Source organism: Myotis daubentonii, chromosome 15, assembly GCF_963259705.1.
Source record: "Myotis daubentonii chromosome 15, mMyoDau2.1, whole genome shotgun sequence".
NCBI classification, from domain to species: Eukaryota; Metazoa; Chordata; class Mammalia; order Chiroptera; family Vespertilionidae; genus Myotis; species Myotis daubentonii.
Window position 1 is genome coordinate 19611189 of NC_081854.1, and position 17506 is coordinate 19628694.

At 46.0% G+C, this 17506-nt stretch overlaps 1 protein-coding gene across 1 annotated transcript; it reads right to left on the minus strand.

Moving 5' to 3' along the window:
* Positions 1–10548: 10548 nt before the first annotated feature.
* Positions 10549–16871, minus strand: LOC132216863 (cytochrome P450 2A13-like). The gene is made up of 9 exons (XM_059666475.1): positions 16643–16871; positions 16006–16168; positions 15043–15192; positions 14742–14902; positions 14104–14280; positions 13023–13164; positions 12398–12585; positions 11821–11962; positions 10549–11275 (listed from the first exon to the last, which is right to left on the minus strand). The coding sequence occupies exons 1-9, from the start codon at positions 16820–16822 to the stop codon at positions 11094–11096; spliced, it is 1485 nt and encodes a 494-aa protein (XP_059522458.1). The 5' UTR covers positions 16823–16871; the 3' UTR covers positions 10549–11093.
* Positions 16872–17506: the final 635 nt, after the last annotated feature.

Consider the following 17506-nt stretch of genomic DNA (forward strand, 5'->3'; position numbering starts at 1 on the left):
ACAAAAACACACACACACACACACACTTCCACTCCCTCAAAAAAAAAAACCCACTAAAAGAAAGATAAAAAAAATATTCTCTGGTGAGGACTAAAAATATAAAAGGAGGGAGTTCATTATCACTAGACCTGCCCTACAAGAAATGCTAGAAAGTTCTTCAGACTTAAACAAAATGATGCTAACTAGCAACATATATAGGGTGACATCAGAAGAATGACAGCATGAGAGAAACCCTCCATCTCTCCCACTGAAACTTCAACTAGTTAATCTACTATAACTCAACAAAGGATTCCCTACTCAAGATAGATGTGCACCTGAGAGACCTGTGCATTGAAGTATCTCAGGGTGGGCAACCAGGATAAATGAAGAGGCGAGAAGAGTAGAGAGCTCAGAATGCCATGTACGCAGCCCTGCAGCTGGGAGCTGGCAACCAGCTTGGCCTGGAGACTGCGGAGGGAGTGGGGGCTGGAGGAGCCCATGGTAGCAGCTGCTTCAGTGGGCAGGGAGGAACAGAGTCTTGGTGGGCTCTCCAGCAGGGTGAGTGATGCAAACAGAGGCTGAGCCAGCAGAGATACCCAAGCAAGGACACAGCTTAGGGGTTCTGCCATGGCTGTCCGCTGTCAAGTGGTGGTGTTTCAGACAAAGAAATGGAGCCACAGAACCCTGCCACACGCCTTGGACTCCCAAAACTCACCTCCAGTTGGCCTTGGTGTCCAGTGGAGGAGCACATTATCTGCAAACAGAGCTATTGCAGTAGAATCACTATTACCTTCTGTGATTGATCCCCGGGTAAGGCAGGGGTGGGGAGGACCTCACAGAGGCCCAAGGCAAAATAAACCCCACACCCAGGAGGTGCAGCTGTCCTTTCAGATAGAAGCCAAGAAGGGCAGCTCTGGGAGGTAAGAGGTAAAATAAATAAATAAATAAATAAATAAATAAATAAATAAATAAATAAATAAAAATCTTGTGATTCAGCGCCACCTATTGGAAAATAATAAAAGACTTCTTAAGAGAAAGCTGCAAGAGAAAGGTCGGTAATACAACAGATGGTAGACAAAGAAAACCAGCAAATACCAATAAACACAGAAATGAGGGAGCTCAGAAATAAAAAAAAATTTTAAAAAATCCTCAAGAAATCAAGGTGGAATATCCCAAGAAACTAGAAACACCAATCAGAAAAGATATATGCACCCTCTGTTCATAGCAGCACAATTTACCATAGCTAAGATTTGGAAGCTGCCTTAGTGCCCATCAGCAGATGAGTGGATTAAAAAACTGTTGTACATCTACACAATGGAATACTATGCTGCGGTAAAAAAGAAGGAAGTCTTACCATTTGCAACACCATGGATGGAACTGTAGAGCATTATGCTAAGCGAAATAAGCCAGTCAGAGAAAGATAAATATCACAGGATCTCACTCATTTATGGAAAATAATGAACAACATAAAGTGGTGAACAAAAACAGATCGAGAGACAGTGAAGCATCTTTCAGACCATCAAACCTCAGAGGGAAGGTAGGGAATGGTGGAGGTAAGGGGGAGAGATCAACCAAAGGACTTGTATGCATGCATATAAGCATAACCAATGTACACAGACACCAGGGGGGTGAGGGCATGAGTGGGGGGACTGGGGATCAATGAAGAGATAAGCACACATATTAAATACCTTAATCAATAAAATAAAAATAAATCAAGGTGGAACACTTGGAAAGATGTGAAATAAATGACAGAGAATTCAAGATTGCAGTTGTGAATATAATCAACCAGATGCAAAAAAAATACACACAGAAAACATAAAATTATAAAATGCACTGAAAACGGTAATTTTATGGTCAATTTCAGAATACTTTAATACAATAATACAGTACTGAGTTAATCATTTAACTCTAGTATAAAATATAAAGAACAAATTTATTACAGTAATATAGTTACAATAATTTGTTAATGAGTACATAATGTAAAGGAGGTAAATTCTAACATCAAAAACAAAATGGGGCCCAGCCAGTGTGGCTTATTGCTTGAGCATAGACTTATAAACCAGGAGGTCATGGTTCGATTCCAGGTCGGGGCAAATGCCCAGGTTGTGGGTTCGATACCCAGTGGAAGGCATGAAGTAGGCAGCCAATTAATGAGTCTCATCATTGATGTTTCTCTCTTCCTCTCCCTGCCTCTCTGCAATCAATAAAAAAATATTTTTTAAAATGGGTGAGATTAAAAAATGGCGGTGGTGGAAGTGGATGCTACACTGACATCCTCCCAGGACCAAACTGGAATTACAACTGGTAGAAAGGGCAGATATATGAGAGGGATGGTTGAGCTCCCACAAATAGCAGCTGAAGTCCTGGAATGATATCTCAGCTGTGCGGGATTGCCACTGAGAACTCTGGGATCTAAATGCCAAGCTGGGCTCCCCAGCCAAAAGTATCCAAACTGAGAAAGGTGCCCACACAACACCTAGTTGTGAAAAGCAGCAGAGTTGCTTTCTGACAGTGAGAGATGGCTGAAAATGCAGGCAACCTCTTAAAGGACCAACCCACAAAATTTCATGTGCAGCTCACTCACCTTTGTCTCTGGCTGAGGGAGGGCAGAGTGGACACGAGCTCTGGGAGCAGAAGCCAGGGTTGGGGGATCTGGGGTTAGAGCTCATATCAATGAATTAGAAAACAGGCTAGAAAAATAATCACTCAATCAGAGATCCAAAAAGAAAAAACAATTTTTAAAAAGTACAACAGCTAAAGGAAGCTGTGGGACAACATGAAACATAACAATATTCCCATTATAGGTGTGCCAGATGGGGAAGAAAGTGAGCAAGGGATAGAGAACGTGTTTGAAGAAATAATGGCAGAAAACTTCCCTAACTTGGTGAAGGAAACAGTCTCACAAGGGCAGGAGGCACAGATAGTCCCAAGTAAGAAGAACCCAAACAGGCCCATGCCCAGACACATCATAATTAAAATGCCAAAAATTAAAAACAAAGAGAGAATCTTAAAGGCAATAAGAGAAAAACAATTTGTTACCTACGATGGAGTTCCCATAAGGCTGTCAGTTGATTTCTCATCAAAAACTGTACAAGACTGAAAGGAATGGCAAGAAATATTCAAGGTAATGAAAAGCAAGCATCTGAAACCAAGACAATGATATCCAGCAAGGCTATCTTTCAAAATAGATGGCGAAATAAAGATTTCCCAGACAAAAACAAAAACAAAAACAAAAAGCTAAAGGAGCTTATCAACACCAAACCAGCACTACAAGAAATGCTAAAGAGCTTGCTGTAATGAGAAGAAGAACTATATAGAGAGAGAAACATAGGCATACAGAATTAAAACAGTAATAAATAAGTACCTATCAATAATAACTATAAAGGTAAATGGATTAAATACTACAATCAAAAGATATAGGGAAGCTGAATGGATATGAAAACATGACCCAATTATATGCTGTCTACAACAGACCCACCTCAGGATGACTCACACAGGATGAGAGTGAAGGGATGGAAAACAATTTTCCATGCAAATGGAAACTAAAACAAAAAGCTGGGCTAGCAATACTCATACCTGACTAAATAGACTTCAAAATGAAGGCAATCACAAGAGAAAACAAAGGTCACTATATAATGCTAAAGGAATCGAGCCAACAAGAGGATATGACCTGGTAAACATATATGCAGCTAATACAGGAGCACCTAAATAAAATAAAAAAACTTATCCAAGCCTTTAGGGGAGAGATCAACAATTATACAGTCATAGTAGGGGGCTTTAACAACTCGCTAACTTCACTGGATAGATCTTCCAGACAAAAAATTAACAAGGAAACAGTGACTCTAAATGACACACTGGATCAGATGGATTTAACTGATATTTATAGAACATTTCACCCAAAACTGAAGAATCTACATTCTTCTCAAGTGCACATGGGTCATTCTCAAAGATAGACCACATGTGCCCTAAGTGGTTTGTCTCAGTGGATAGAAAATTGGCCTGCAGACTCAAGGATCTCCGAATCTGGTCAAGGGCATGTACCATGGTTGTGGGCACATCCCCAGTAGGGAGTGTGCAGAAGGCAGCTGATTTATGTTTCTCTCTCATCGATGTTTCTAACTCTCTATCCCTCTCCATTCCTCTCTGTGGAAAATCATTAAATATATTTTTTAATAAAAGATAGACCACATGTTAGGACACAAAAGAAGTCTCTACAAGTTAAAGAAAATTGAAATCATATTAAGCATCTTCTCATATCACAATGGAATGAAATTAGAAATCAACTATCATAAAAACACTCAAAAACATTCAAACACATGGAGGCTAAATAGCATGTTATTAAACAATGAGTAGGTTATCAATGAGATCCAGAAAGAAAACAAAAACTTCCTGGAAACAAATGGAAATGAGCACACAACAACCCAAAATCTATGGAACACAGCAAAAGCAATCCTGAGAGGGAAGTTCATAGCACGACAGGCCTACCTCAAAAAAACCAAAAAAAAAATTAATAATAAACAACTTAACCCTCCAACTTAAAGAATTAGAAAAAGAACAACAAGAAAAGCCCAGAGTAAGTAGAAGGAAGGAAATACTGAATATTACGGCAGAAATAAATGACGTAGAGACTAAAAAACAGTACAAAAAATCAATGAAACCTTGAAAAGATATACAAGATTGATGAGTCTCTAGCCAGATTAATCAAGAAACAAAGAGAATGGATCCAAATAATTAAAATCAAAAATGAAAGCAGTGAAGTAACCACTGACACCACAGAAATACAAAGGATTGTAAGAAAATACTGCATACAAGTATATGCCAACAAGCTGAACAATGTGGATGAAATGGACAAATTCCTAGAAAAATACAATCTCCCAAAACTGAATCAAGAAGAATCAGAAAACCTGAACAGGTCAATAACAACTAATGAAATTGAAGCAGTAATCAAAAAACTCCCAGCAAACAAAAGCCTGGTCCAGATGTCTTCACAGGGGAGTTTTATCAAACATTCAAAGAAGAACTAACACCTATACTCCTCAAACTATTCCAAAAGAATCCAAAAGGAAGGGATACTTCCAAGCTCTTTTTATGAGGCCAGCATTATCCTAATTCCAAAACTAGATAAAAAACACTACAAAAAAAGAGAATTACAGGCCAATATCCCTGATGAACATAGATGCTAAGATCTCCAACAAAATATTACCAAATCAGATCCAGCAATATATTAAAAAGATCAAACATCATGACCAAGTGGGATCTATTCCAGGGATGCAATGCTGGTACAATATTCACAAATCAATAAATGTGATACATCACATAAATAATTTGAACGATAAAAAATCACATGATCAGATCAATAACTGCAGAAAAAGCATTTAACAAATTCTGCACCCACTTTTGATAAAAACTCTCAGCAGAGTGGGATTAGAGGGATCATATCTCAACATAATAAAGGCCATGTATGACAAACCTACAGTGAACATCATACTCAATAGGCAAAAACTAAAACCATTTCCCCTAAGAACAGGAACAAGACAGGGATGTCTGCTTTCACCACTCTTATTCAACACTAGAGGCCCAGTGCACCAAATTTGTGCATGGGGGGGGGGGCAGGGGAGTTGTCCCACAGCCCAGCTTCTGCCCTCTCGCAATCTGGAACCCCTCAGGGGATGTCCGACTGATGATTTAGAGGTTAGAAAGAAACCTTGTGAGAGAGAAAAACAAAACAAAACAGAGGCCATTCCAGTGATGGTGGGTTCTGAGGAGCTAGGGTTAACTTTCTCCATGAAGATTCGCAGGCCAGGGAAGAGGGGAGGAAGAAGTGTGTGTGTGTGTGTGTGTGTGTGTGTGTGTGTGTGTGTGTGTGTGTGTGTGTGTGTGTGTAAGAGAGAGAGAGAGAGACAACCTCCAAAGACTCCAGACTCTTGTTCTAAAACACAAAACTTTGCTTTCCCCACATTTATCACAGGTCTAAACACAAACCATCGTGTACTTCAAGCAACATGTATTAGAGAAGAAGAATGCAGCCTTAAAGTCAAGGGTGAGGGTGTCAGAAGCAAGTAACTCCTCCCTGCCCCCCAGCTGAAGCTCCTTGGGGGCCTGCCTCTTTGTGAATCCATATTTATCTCTTGGCACCTGGGAGGTTAGGGAGCACAGCATTATCCTGGGAGGGGAAGGTCACAGGGACTGTACCCGTGGTACTCACCCCAAGTTTCACTTCCTCACCCTCCCAGGGTGCTTTTTACTCCATCACTGATCCAGTTAATGGGGTCGGAGGTCTGAAACTGGACATCTCCAGGCGGAGAGCATGCTGGGGCTGGGTGGTCCAGCTCCGAGGCCCTTGTGTCCATGCCCCACCCCCACCGGCTTCCCACCTGTGGGCAGCATCTTGGAGTGTTCCACCCCACCGCATGCCATGCTCTATCCGACTGGATGTAAGGAGAGATTGGGTGGCTCCATGGCGGGCAGCTCTGTGGCTAGCACCTTTGAATTATGCGCCGCTGGGGGAAAAAGAAAATCCTCTCCAGAAAGAGGTTTTTTCAAAAGCCTTCAGGTACTGGGAGGTTGGCCAGCCAGGCCTTCCTTCCTCCTGCTGCAGGCAGCCGGCCCCGCCCCCCACCTGCACCCCCACCTTGGCCTTGCTCCACCCGCATCTGCCTCCACCCACCTCCCATTCCTTGTTCTGTGCTCCCCATTGGGTGGGCGGTGCCTGCCAGCCAGCGGGAGAGACTGGGAGGTTGCCTGGCAGGCCCCGATCAGGGAATCGGGGTGGTCAATGTGCATCATAGTGACCGGTCCGTTCTGGCCATTCAGTCACTCTGCCGTAATGGTCGCATAGGCATTTATATATAGATAGATAGTACTGGAAGTCCTAGCCACAGAGATCAGACAAGCACGAGGAATAAAAGGCATCCAAATTGGAAAGGAGGAAGTAAAACTCTCATTATTCACAGATGGCATGATATTGTACATAGAAAACCCTAAAGACTACACGAAAAAACTACTAGATTTAATAAATGAATTTGGCAATGTAGCAGGATACAAAATTAACACCCAAAAATTGATGGCTTACCAAAAAACACCCACACCAAGACACATCATAATTAAAATGACAAACATTAAGGACAAAGAATCTTTTTTAAAAATATATTTTATTGATTTTTTACAGAGAGGAAGGGAGAGGGATAGAGAGTTAGAAACATCTATGAGAGAGAAACATTGACCAGCTGCCTCCTGCACACTCCCTACTGGGGATCTGCCCACAACCAAGGTACATGCCCTTGACCAGAATCGAACCTAGGACCTTTCAGTCTGCACGCCAATGCTCTATCCACTGAGCAAAACCGGTTAGGGCAGGACAAAGAATCTTTAAAGGCAGCAAGAGAGAGACAGAAAGTTGCCTATAAGGGAATTACCATAGATTGTCAGCTTTCTCAATAGAAACACTTCAGGCCAGAAGGAATTGGCATGGCATATTCAAAGTAATGAAAAGCAAGGACCTGAATCCAGACTACTCCATCCAACAAGGTTACCATTTAATATTGAAGGTAAGCCTTGACCAGTTTGACTCAGTGGATAGAGCATCGTCCTGCTGACTGAAGGGTCCCAGGTTCGATTCTGGTCAAGGGCATGTATCTTGGTTATGGGCACATCCCCAGTGGGGGCGGGGGGTGCAGGAGGCAGCTGATCAATGTTTCTCTTTCATCGATGTTTCTAACTCTCTATCCCTCTCCCTTCCGCTCTGTAAAAAAATCAATAAAATATATTTTAAAAATAAATAAATAAAAATAAAATTGAAGGTGAAATAAAGACCTTTCCGGGGTGAGGGGGGAGCTAAAGGAGTACATTACCACCAAACCAGCATTACAATAAATGTTAAAGGGACTTCTTTAAGAAGAAGAAGAAATTGAGAGAAGAGGGAACAGGTATAAAGAAAAAATGGCAATTAATAAGTACCTATCAATAATAACCTTAATGTAAATGAACTAAATGCTCCAATCAAACTATATAGAATAGCTGAATGGATAAGAAAACAGGAGATATATATATATGCTGTCTACAAGAGACCCACCTCAGAACAAAAGATTCACACAGATTAAAAGTGAAGAGATAAAAACTGTGCTGAAGGCTGGGAGGTGGGTGTAGCCTCCCCTGACCTGGACCTATTAGAATTGAGGATCTGTGGAGACTGTAGAGGCTGCAGATCTGTAGGTGAGACAGGAGGGCCTGAGACTGAGAAAGGAGGCTCTGAGGGCAATGGCTGTGGACACTGTAGAGTGGGTGCAGCAGTGGAAGCCTGGGGCTGAAGTCCCTCCATAGAGTAGCACTAGCACCCAACCATTGTGCAGTCTGGGACGCTCCTCCTGACCAGGGGGAAGGGCCATGCAGTGGAGCTCAGGGCCAGCCTACATTGGAGGGGTCTGAAGAACACACCCAACATTGAATCTGGGGGCCCTCTATTTCTTGGAGGAACTCATGCTGGTGAGCAGAAAGGGGGCTGGACAGTAGGTCCAGGAAGGAGGATCAACCCTTCCCACTTGAAACACAGGGAAGGTACCCTCTTTCCCACCAGCAAAACAGCTGCTTCTGACCTGACATGCAGCAACCAGAGGCAAAGGGTAACAGCCCAGGGCAGGAAATCTGTGCCCCTGCAGGTGACAGAGAGGAGGTGCCAGCAAACCAGGCAGAGCTGAAGCATTAGAAGAAGGGCAGGGCCCTGCCTTCTACAAGCTCCTGACACCATCACAATAGGAGTATGATCAATCAATCCTGGGCCCGACCAGGATACCCCCGCAGAACCCATGGGGGAATGGCGTACAGCTCAGAACAGGGACAATCAAGTGGTGAGACTCAAGGTAGACCCAGCCTCAGGGATAAGGAGACCCCACCTGCTTGACTACTTGGGGCTTCAACCACTCAGACCTCAGTCAGCTTCCCCAAGACCAGAAAGTGACAGTGACACAGTGACCTGTACCAAAGAAGCTCCCATGAGGCCCAGGATAGTCACACCAAGGACCAGATTCAACAACATCAGAGCAAAATCCAGCGACCCCCACAAATAGTGCACCCAAACGTTTCTGAGTGTGTGTGTGTGCATGGTTTTGGTTTTTTGAGGTGTGTGTATGTGTGTGTGAGTGTGTGTGTGTGTGTGTGTGGTTTTTTTATTTTTTGTTTTTCCCCCTTTTTCTTTCTTCTGTTTTATCTTGCATATCTCTAATTTCTCTATTTCCTTTTCTTCTAGTCTACTTTTGACTATTCTTATTGATTTTTCTTATTTTATTGAGTTTTTCTCTTTTGTCTCATTTTTTTCCCTTTTACTTTTCCTAGTTACCTCCTGGTTCATAGGTCAACACTCAACCAATGAGCCACACTGGCCAGCAGGGATGTCCACTTTCAACACTTCTATTCGACATAGTATTGGAAGTCCCAGCCACAGACATTGGTTAATAAAATTACATGGGTTTCAAATGTGCAATTCCATCATACATCATCTGTTTATTGCATTGTGTACCCACCACCCAAAGTCAAATCTTCATTTGTGACCATATATTTAAACCCTTGACCTTTTACTACCTCCCACCTTTTCCTCTGGTAACGATCATGTAATAGGATTGTGAAAATTAATAGCTGTTCTCTCTTACCTCTTCTCTCCCTCCTTGCAGGGCAAAGACCTGATAGCTATTCTCTCTTCTCCTGGAGAAGTGCCTCATTGGCAGCACCCAGCTAGCTCCAGCCCCTCCTCTCCTCTCTTGATTCTTTCTCTCTTTTTCTCCCTTCCTCTCTCTCTAAAATAAATAAATGATAATAAATTTTTAAAAGTGCATTTGTAATAATAAAGGGTGTTTCCATCCTTCTCCTTCTCCAGTGAGCAGGAAGCAGCCAATTCATGAAACCTAAATTGTAAAACTTAGATAATGGAAAATGAGAAACTTGGGAATCATAGCCTGCTGTGAAATTTGCAAGGCTCAGAGGACCAAACTTACCCCTCTCTTTTTCTCAATCATTGGTCCTTCAAGTGTGGCAAGTTTTCTTTTCTTGGGGGGAGAAAGATGTGTGTAGCATTTAGTTCAAGAAACACAAAACCAAGGCTAATGTGTATGAATGTTCAGATTGTGCACTGATTGAGGATGTCACTTCTAAGGGAACACATACTGACTTATTTGAGAGTAAGAAGGGGATTCTGAGACTCTTAGCTGAGTCTTACAGTACACCGCAGATCCATCAGAGAGAGCCAAACCTTCAGAAATTCATAGCAAATGAGTTCATGCATACACGCAGAAGAAGATGCAATCATATACTTGGATGCACACATGTGCACACACACTTGTATATGGCTGTGCCATGACCAAAGTTCTGCCAGCATTCACTGACGTGTTTTTCTCCCACACCCAGTTCACTGAGAGACCTGATTCCTGTTCCCCAGTCTCACTCTGATCAGATCCCATCTCATAAGGGATCTGATCAATGCCCTGGCATTTGTAGTGCGTATGAATGGACAAGAGCATGCAGTGAAGCCAGGTCAGCTGCCTGACAGGGCTCTGGAAAAATCCTTGGACAGAGCTGTTCATATTGTATAATGATATACTAAGTTGTCATATTTTACTTAAAAGGAAGGGGTGCTCTTTAAGAATCTACCCAAAGGACAGTGGGCTTTGTATAGCCATCCCTGCACAGATCTGTGTCCGAGTACTTGCTGAGCACTTACTGCGTTCTGTGGGGTCTCAGATAGAGACTTAAACTTTCTGAGCCTCAGCTGTGTCACCTGTGAAATGGGTATGAACACAGTTCCCTTCCCACAGGTTTGTGAGCATTAAGGGAGGTGAGTGTGTAACGCTTTTAGCACAGAGCCGACACAGAGTACTTGCTCAATAAATAATAGCTGTTACTATTATTATCATCATTCACGGTACAGTGTAAGGTTTCACTTTATCTCACCCCAACTCTGAAGGATCTACCTCTAGCACGTGGACAGACAGCCCGTCTGTTTCTTCTTACTCTCTAATCCACCTTGCACCTTCTTTTCCTCCACCCCACCCCCATCCTTAACACCGCCCCTCCAAGCCCCGCCCTCCCATTTGCTCCTCCCACTAGCCCTGCCCTGTGGCAGCTCTAGCTCAGCGTGGCAGGAAGCTCATGGTGTAGTTTCGTGGGATGGTGGCAAAGCCCACATGTTTCGGGGAAACGTCGATATCCTTGGGTGACTGTGGGGACTTGAAGCGGAAGTTCTGCATGATGTTGGTGAGTAAGAGAAAGAGCTCCATTCTAGCCAGGCCTTCTCCAAAACAGTACCGCTTTCCTGACAAGATAGGGTGGGAAGGGCTAAGATGAGGCCTACTCTCACTGCCACCTCTTCCCTCTCCCCATCTCCAGCTGCATTCTCCCTGGGGAGGAGGGGACGGAATACCGTGGCCTGTAGACTTTCAGAGAAGTCTCTAATCCTGTCTGAGCCTGTTTCCCTTGTACATGGAATGCGGTTAGCCATAGTAGGCTGTAGCAATGGGAATTTTAGACAACCCTTCCCCCTAAACATACACATATGGCTGCTGTGCTATCATCTCCTTAGGAGTCTGAAGAATTCAAGTGACCTTGGGCAAATCTCTGACTCACTCTAGGTCTTGATTTTTCCCATCTCTGAAGTAGGTACTATCACCCCTTTCCTTTTGCCTGAGTTTTGGTAGGTGTTAGTTAAGAGGGTTACAGTAGGTTGGCTGCAGGGTAGATAATAAGAGGGACTGGCAAGCTGGAGAAAGCTACTTGGCTACATCTCAGAGAGGGGAGCTGGGATGAAGGAGGCCCCTGTTGGTGTGACGGGAGGCTTGCTAACAGACAGTGGTCTCTTACCAATGGAGAATGGCACAAAAGCATCATTCTTCTTAAACTGCCCTTTCTCATCTAGGAAATGCTGGGGGTTGAAATCTCCAGGTTTGGAAAAGAACTTGGGGTCTCTTAGCACGGAGCCCAGCATAGGAAACACTTCAGTGCCCTGGTGGGGAGAGAAGGGATTGACAAGGCGAAGGGGGAATGGGTATGCAGAGAACATATGGGGTCAGAGGGGGAATGTGGGTTAGGAGAAATGGGAGCCAGGTCCTCTCTGAGGGAGGAGCTTTGAGGGATGTGACATTTCTGTTCCTGAGACAGGAATTTCGGGGAGTATGGGGTCTGTGTCTCCTGCAGCGGAAGCTTTGAGGTACATGCAGTTCATGTCACTCGAGGCGGGATGTTTGGGGACATGGGGTTCATATTCCCTGAGGTCCTGGGGAGACACAGGATTCAGGGGTCTCTGAGTGGGAAGGTTGAAGGGACATGTGATTGGGGAAGTCTTTGATTGAGGGAGGGAGACAAGGGCTGGGAAGCTTCTAAGGAGGATGGGGTGCTGGGTCACAGGGTGCGGGTTGGAGGTGCTGGGCAAGGGCAGCACCTTAGGGAGGAGGAAGTTCCGAAACTTGGTGTCCTTGGTGACTCTGCGGGCCAGACCCATGGGGATCATGTTTCCGAATCTCTGGATCTCGTGGATCACAGCCTCTGTGTAGGGCATCTTGGCCCGGTCTTCGAACTTGGGCTGACGGTTTTTGCCAATCACCCGGTCAATCTCCTCATGGACCTTGGCTGTGGGATAAGGGGGAATACGTTTAGGTAGCTAGGGGTCTTGGGGCAGGAATGATAGCCCAAATAGGTACAACTGGATGGATATATGATCATTCGAAACAGAGGTTGGTCCAAGCACTGTTGGCACAGGGTCCTCTTAACCTGGTTGTGCCAGAATCATGGGGGAAGCTGCGAGGGAGGGAGCCTTGGGGGATGGTCTGGAGGGGCAGGTAGTGGGCATTTGGTGGAGCTATTTACCAATCAGTTCAGATATTTTCAATATGTTAACAGCTGAAGAAACTTGACTGGTCCCTATTAGCTGAATATCATCACCCAGTCTCTGTATAGCAGGGTGTGTCTGAGGGTCCAGAAATGTGAGAGAGGTGGGGAGATTGCAATGGGCTCAGAGGCATTTTGAGGGTCTGTGGTCCTCACTTCCCCACCCCCTGCAGCCTTACCCTCCACATCTGGGTGCTTCATGAGCAACAGGAAACCATAACGCAGGGTCGTGCTGACCGTCTCGGTGCCCGCAAAGAAAAGGTTCAGCGTGGTCATTACCAGGTTCTTCATGTGGAACTCAGAGTTGGGGTGCTTTTGCTCCTGCACAGAGAGAGCTTCAGGCCAAGCCCACTCCCCCAGGCTCTCAGGGCCCTTCTGGGGTTTTTCCTCTGGACCCACTTCTTATAGTTCTGGACCAAAGGTCGGAAGAGGGACCCTAGTTCTGCCAGGCCTTTTCCAGCCTGGTGGCTCTACCCAAAAATTCTTCTCACTTTCCTTATCCAGCTGACTATCTGTTCTTTAATTACCCACTTAGTTGTTTCTTTTTAATTATACAAATATTTAGAAATGAGGGAATAGAGACAGTGAGCGAGAGAGACCATGATGGAATGCATCAGAGAGAGTTGAAGAGAGACATTTTCTGAGACACAGACTGGATTTTAAGCAGTAGCATCCTATTCCTTCACTGAAAATCTAGCAGATTCCTACAGAGAATCCACTCCCTGATCCTTTCCCCTTGAACTTCCGACTCCATAAAGCCCTTCCAGTTAGGAGTGGGGACCCTCCAATGTTATATAGGAAAGACAGGCCACCTCTGATAACCAAGGAATGAAAGGTAAGAGCATGGTGGCTAAAAGTGGCCTTAGAGTCTGAAAGACCAGAGTTGGAGCTGGGTGTGTGACCCCAGGCACGGCACTTACACTCTCTGGGCCTCAGTTTCCTCATTTGTAACATCGGAGTCATAGTAGAACCTTCTCCAAGAGCTGGTGTGAGTGTTAAATAGGTGAATAGCATAAAGTTCTTAAAATAGTGCCTAGTGCACGGCAGTGCTATAGATGGTGCTTATTATGATGATTTGCACACACAAGTCCTGACCATGGGTAAAGGCTCAGTTGAGAGAACAGTGAATTATAATTGGGATTCTGAGGGTTATGATGAGGGGTCATCTGAATGAGCCGCTCTTCTTCCCCGCCCCCCACCCCCCGCCAGGTTTTCCTCTGCTAGGCTTTGGTCTTCTTTGCACTGCCTGCTGGCATGTACCTCCTGCATGCGGATGAGGAAGGAGTCAATAAAGTCCCGCGGGGAGTTGGGATCCAGTGTACGTTGGTTCTGCTCCACCTTCTTGGTTATAAAGTCCTCCAGCCCCTGGAGCTCCTTAAATGCCTGCTGCTGTGGGCCCGGCAGGTGTTTCATCACTGAGGAGAACATCTCATAGAGCTGATGGGGGAGAAGGAAAGGGAAGGACAGCTGTCAGTGAACGTCACCTGAAGGGAGTGGGGCCTGTCTCGGGGCAAGGGAGGCACCGGTAAAGACAGCTGTCCAGGTGTTTAGGTGTGTAGATGGGGATGGATGGAAACAGATATCTAAGCTTTCATGCGAGATCAGAGAGCTTCTGTCCACGGATTTAGAGGAGATGGATTGAGACACATCCATATTTCCTTCTTCCCTTTCTTTTTTTGTAAGGGGGATATCAGCTGAGACATCCAGGTATTGGAGACTGGGTATTGGGCCCCTGTCCTGAGTTCCTGTGCAACTGTTCAGCTGTCCAAGAAAATAGGCTGGTTTTGAGGGGACCCTGGTCTGGAGGAGGATAGGAGCTTGGGGCACCTGTGTCCGCCTAAGGGAGACGGTGGCTGGCTGTGCTAGGGCCCCAGTAGAGCCAGGTTGGGATCAGTCACCTGCCCTGTAGGTGTAGCTGTGAACTGGAAGCTTCCCTGCATCATGCGCAGCAGTGAAAGGAACTCTTTGTCCTCGTAGTCAAAGCGGTCCCCAAAGACAATGGAGCTGATGACATTGGAGACAGTTCGGCTCAGGAAGAAGGTGGGATCTATGAAGGCACCTGGGGGGGAGGGGAGGATGGGGTCAACTTGGCGGTGGGATGCCAGTCTGAGAATTCGAGGAACGCCTTCCCCCAACCTAGTTCCCCTCCCAGGCCAGGACGGAGTTTTCCTCCTCTGCTCTCTGGGGTGCCAGGCTCACCATGCGTGCCCCGAAAGGCCTCGAGGAGGAAGCCCGCCTCCTCCTGGATGCGCTCCTCGATGCCGCGCTTGCCCACGCCGAAGTCCCGCAGCGTGCTGATGGAGAAGCGCCGGAGTTGCTTGGCGCACTCCCCGTTGCTGAATGCCACCCCTGGGGAGGGAATGTAGGAGTGGGGAGCGGCCAGAGAGGGGCGGGGTAAGAGGGAGGTGCTGGAAGAGGGAGAGAGAGAGAGAGAGAGAGAGAGAGAGAGAGAGAGAGAGAGAGAGAACACTCAGAGTCAGAGAAATACAGAAAGAGAAAGAGACCAAGTTGGAAGAAAATTAGAAGAAAAGGGGCAACAGGTATGTACAGAGAAACAGAGATGCAGAGACACTCATGAAGAGAAAGAGGCAGGAGGGAAGGAGGGGAAATGAGATATGTGGAGATCTGGGAGGTGGGAGTAAAAATTGAGAAGGATTCTAAGACTGAGATGGAGAAGAGAGAAAAACATATACAGAGAAACACAGAGAGACTGGAAGAGAGAAGAGGCTTTTGCCAGGAGTTGGAGGCATGGGGATTGTGAAGCAGAAAAAATGTGAGATTCTAAGACAAAGGAAAAGAGAGGCAAGGAGGGGGAGAGAGAAGCATGGGGAGGCACAGAGCTGAGAAGGAGAAAAAGACAAATGACACTTGGAGACAGAGACCAGGGTTCCAAAGCAAAATTCCTAAGAGCTTCTAAGAGATACAGAGAAAGAAGAGCCATCTAGTGAGAGAGAACCGGGAGATTGAGCAGAGAGAAGCAGGGAGACGCACAAACACTAAGACAAGTTAGAGGGGACACAGGGATAAACAGAACGGGACAGAGGAGACCGAGGAAGGGCTCTGCCTCAGCCTTGAGTGGGTGGTGAGTTGGGAGAAGAATGCTGGGACACTGAGGCCATCAAGTCTGCTTGACCACATTCCCCCTCCCAGAGTCCCCCTCACCATAGCCTTTTAAGAGCCAGTCAAAGGTGGCCTGCTTGCCTCGCCCACTGAATTCCTCAGCCTGGTCCACCAGAGCCTCCTTTACAGCCTCATGTCCACACAGCACCACGATCCTCCGAGTGCCCAGGTGGACGGTGAACACGGGACCATAGCACTCGCTGATCTGATGGAGAGGCAGAGGAGTGGTGAGAGGGAGCAGCCCCAACTCTGAACTCACTCTGTACCCAGACCTCACAGACTGGGATACATTTTGCCCAAGTTCTGTCAGTCAAGGAACTGGACATCCCAAGATCTGGTCTTTCCTGGCTAGAACCCCAGTACTAAACCTTCAAAACTCCCCCCTCTTCCCTGGCTGGTGTGGCTCGGTTGCTTGAGCGTCGCCCCATGCACCGAGAGGTCACCAGCTTGATTCCATGATTCCTAGTCAGGGCACACACCCAGGTTTTCGACTCCAATGATATTTCTCTTTCTCCCTCTCCCTCTCTCTCTGGAATCAATAAAAACATATATCTTAAAAAACAACCTCCTCCTTCCTAAGATTTCAGTCCAACCTTGCCAATCCCCTGCCACAAAGTCTCAGCCAGACTGAGCAGGCCCTCAACCCCACCCTAACACCCATTTCCCTGCTTCATGATACCTTCATGAGGGAGTTGTACATCTGCTCTGTGTTCAGCTGCAAGTAGTTCCCGATGAAGGGCAGCGCTCGGGGACCAGGAGGTAGCTTTCCCCAGAACTTCCTTTGCCGCCAGACAGACATCAAGACCATTATTGTCAGGCAGGACAGCAAAGCCACCAGAAGCAGCCCCGAGGCCAGCATGGTGGCACTGAGAGTGAGAGTCACATGGTGAAGGCTGGGACGGCTTGTCTTTATACTACCTGGGAGAAAAGGGCGGCCTTTGGTCCTGGTTATATAACTGTCTCATTTCACCTGCCAGTTACACCTCCCACCATGCTCCCGCCTAGCTTGGGATGCAGCCAGCAATGGAGGAGGAAGGGACTCCAGGGCAGATTAACAAGTCTGAATTTGTGGCTTCTTCTGAGGGGCTAGTACAGGACTGTGGACTTACGGGGAGGGGGAGATAGTAGATAAATTTCAGAGCTGAAGATTCTGGAATATTTGCATGTCTGAGTCCCTGAGCTTGGGATTTGGGGTCTCAGACTGAGAAAGAACATCAAGGTTGTGGAGTTTGGGGTCTTGGGAGAGAAGAATAAAAGATTTAAGGGTATTGGAATAAGACAGACTACGTGCCTGTGGATTTGGGGATCTTTTGCTGGGGAGGGATGTAGATTTAAAGGTCTCGGAACTGGAGATTCCAGAGAATGGATTTGAAGGTCTTGAGGTGAGAAGCACCCCAGCAGTGGATGTGGGCTTCCTGGGGGAAGAAATATATGAGGAGTCCAGCTGGATCATGGAGTCAGCTCCTGACCCAGATGCTGACCTGCTTTTGTTTTGGACATAATACCACCTCTTGATGCCCAGAATCCTCATTGGCACCTCAAA

Bases quoted from the DNA above. Each gene is read 5' to 3' on its own strand.
- LOC132216863 (XM_059666475.1), bottom strand. From the start codon at position 16,822: ATGCTGGCCTCGGGGCTGCTTCTGGTGGCTTTGCTGTCCTGCCTGACA. The intron at 14,903-15,042 runs GTGAGCCTGGCA...CCTCCCCCCCAG, and splicing joins GGCCTTTCGGGGCACGCATG to GTGCCTTCATAGATCCCACC. The intron at 12,586-13,022 runs GTAAGGCTGCAG...CTTATCCCACAG, and splicing joins GAAGCACCCAGATGTGGAGG to CCAAGGTCCATGAGGAGATT.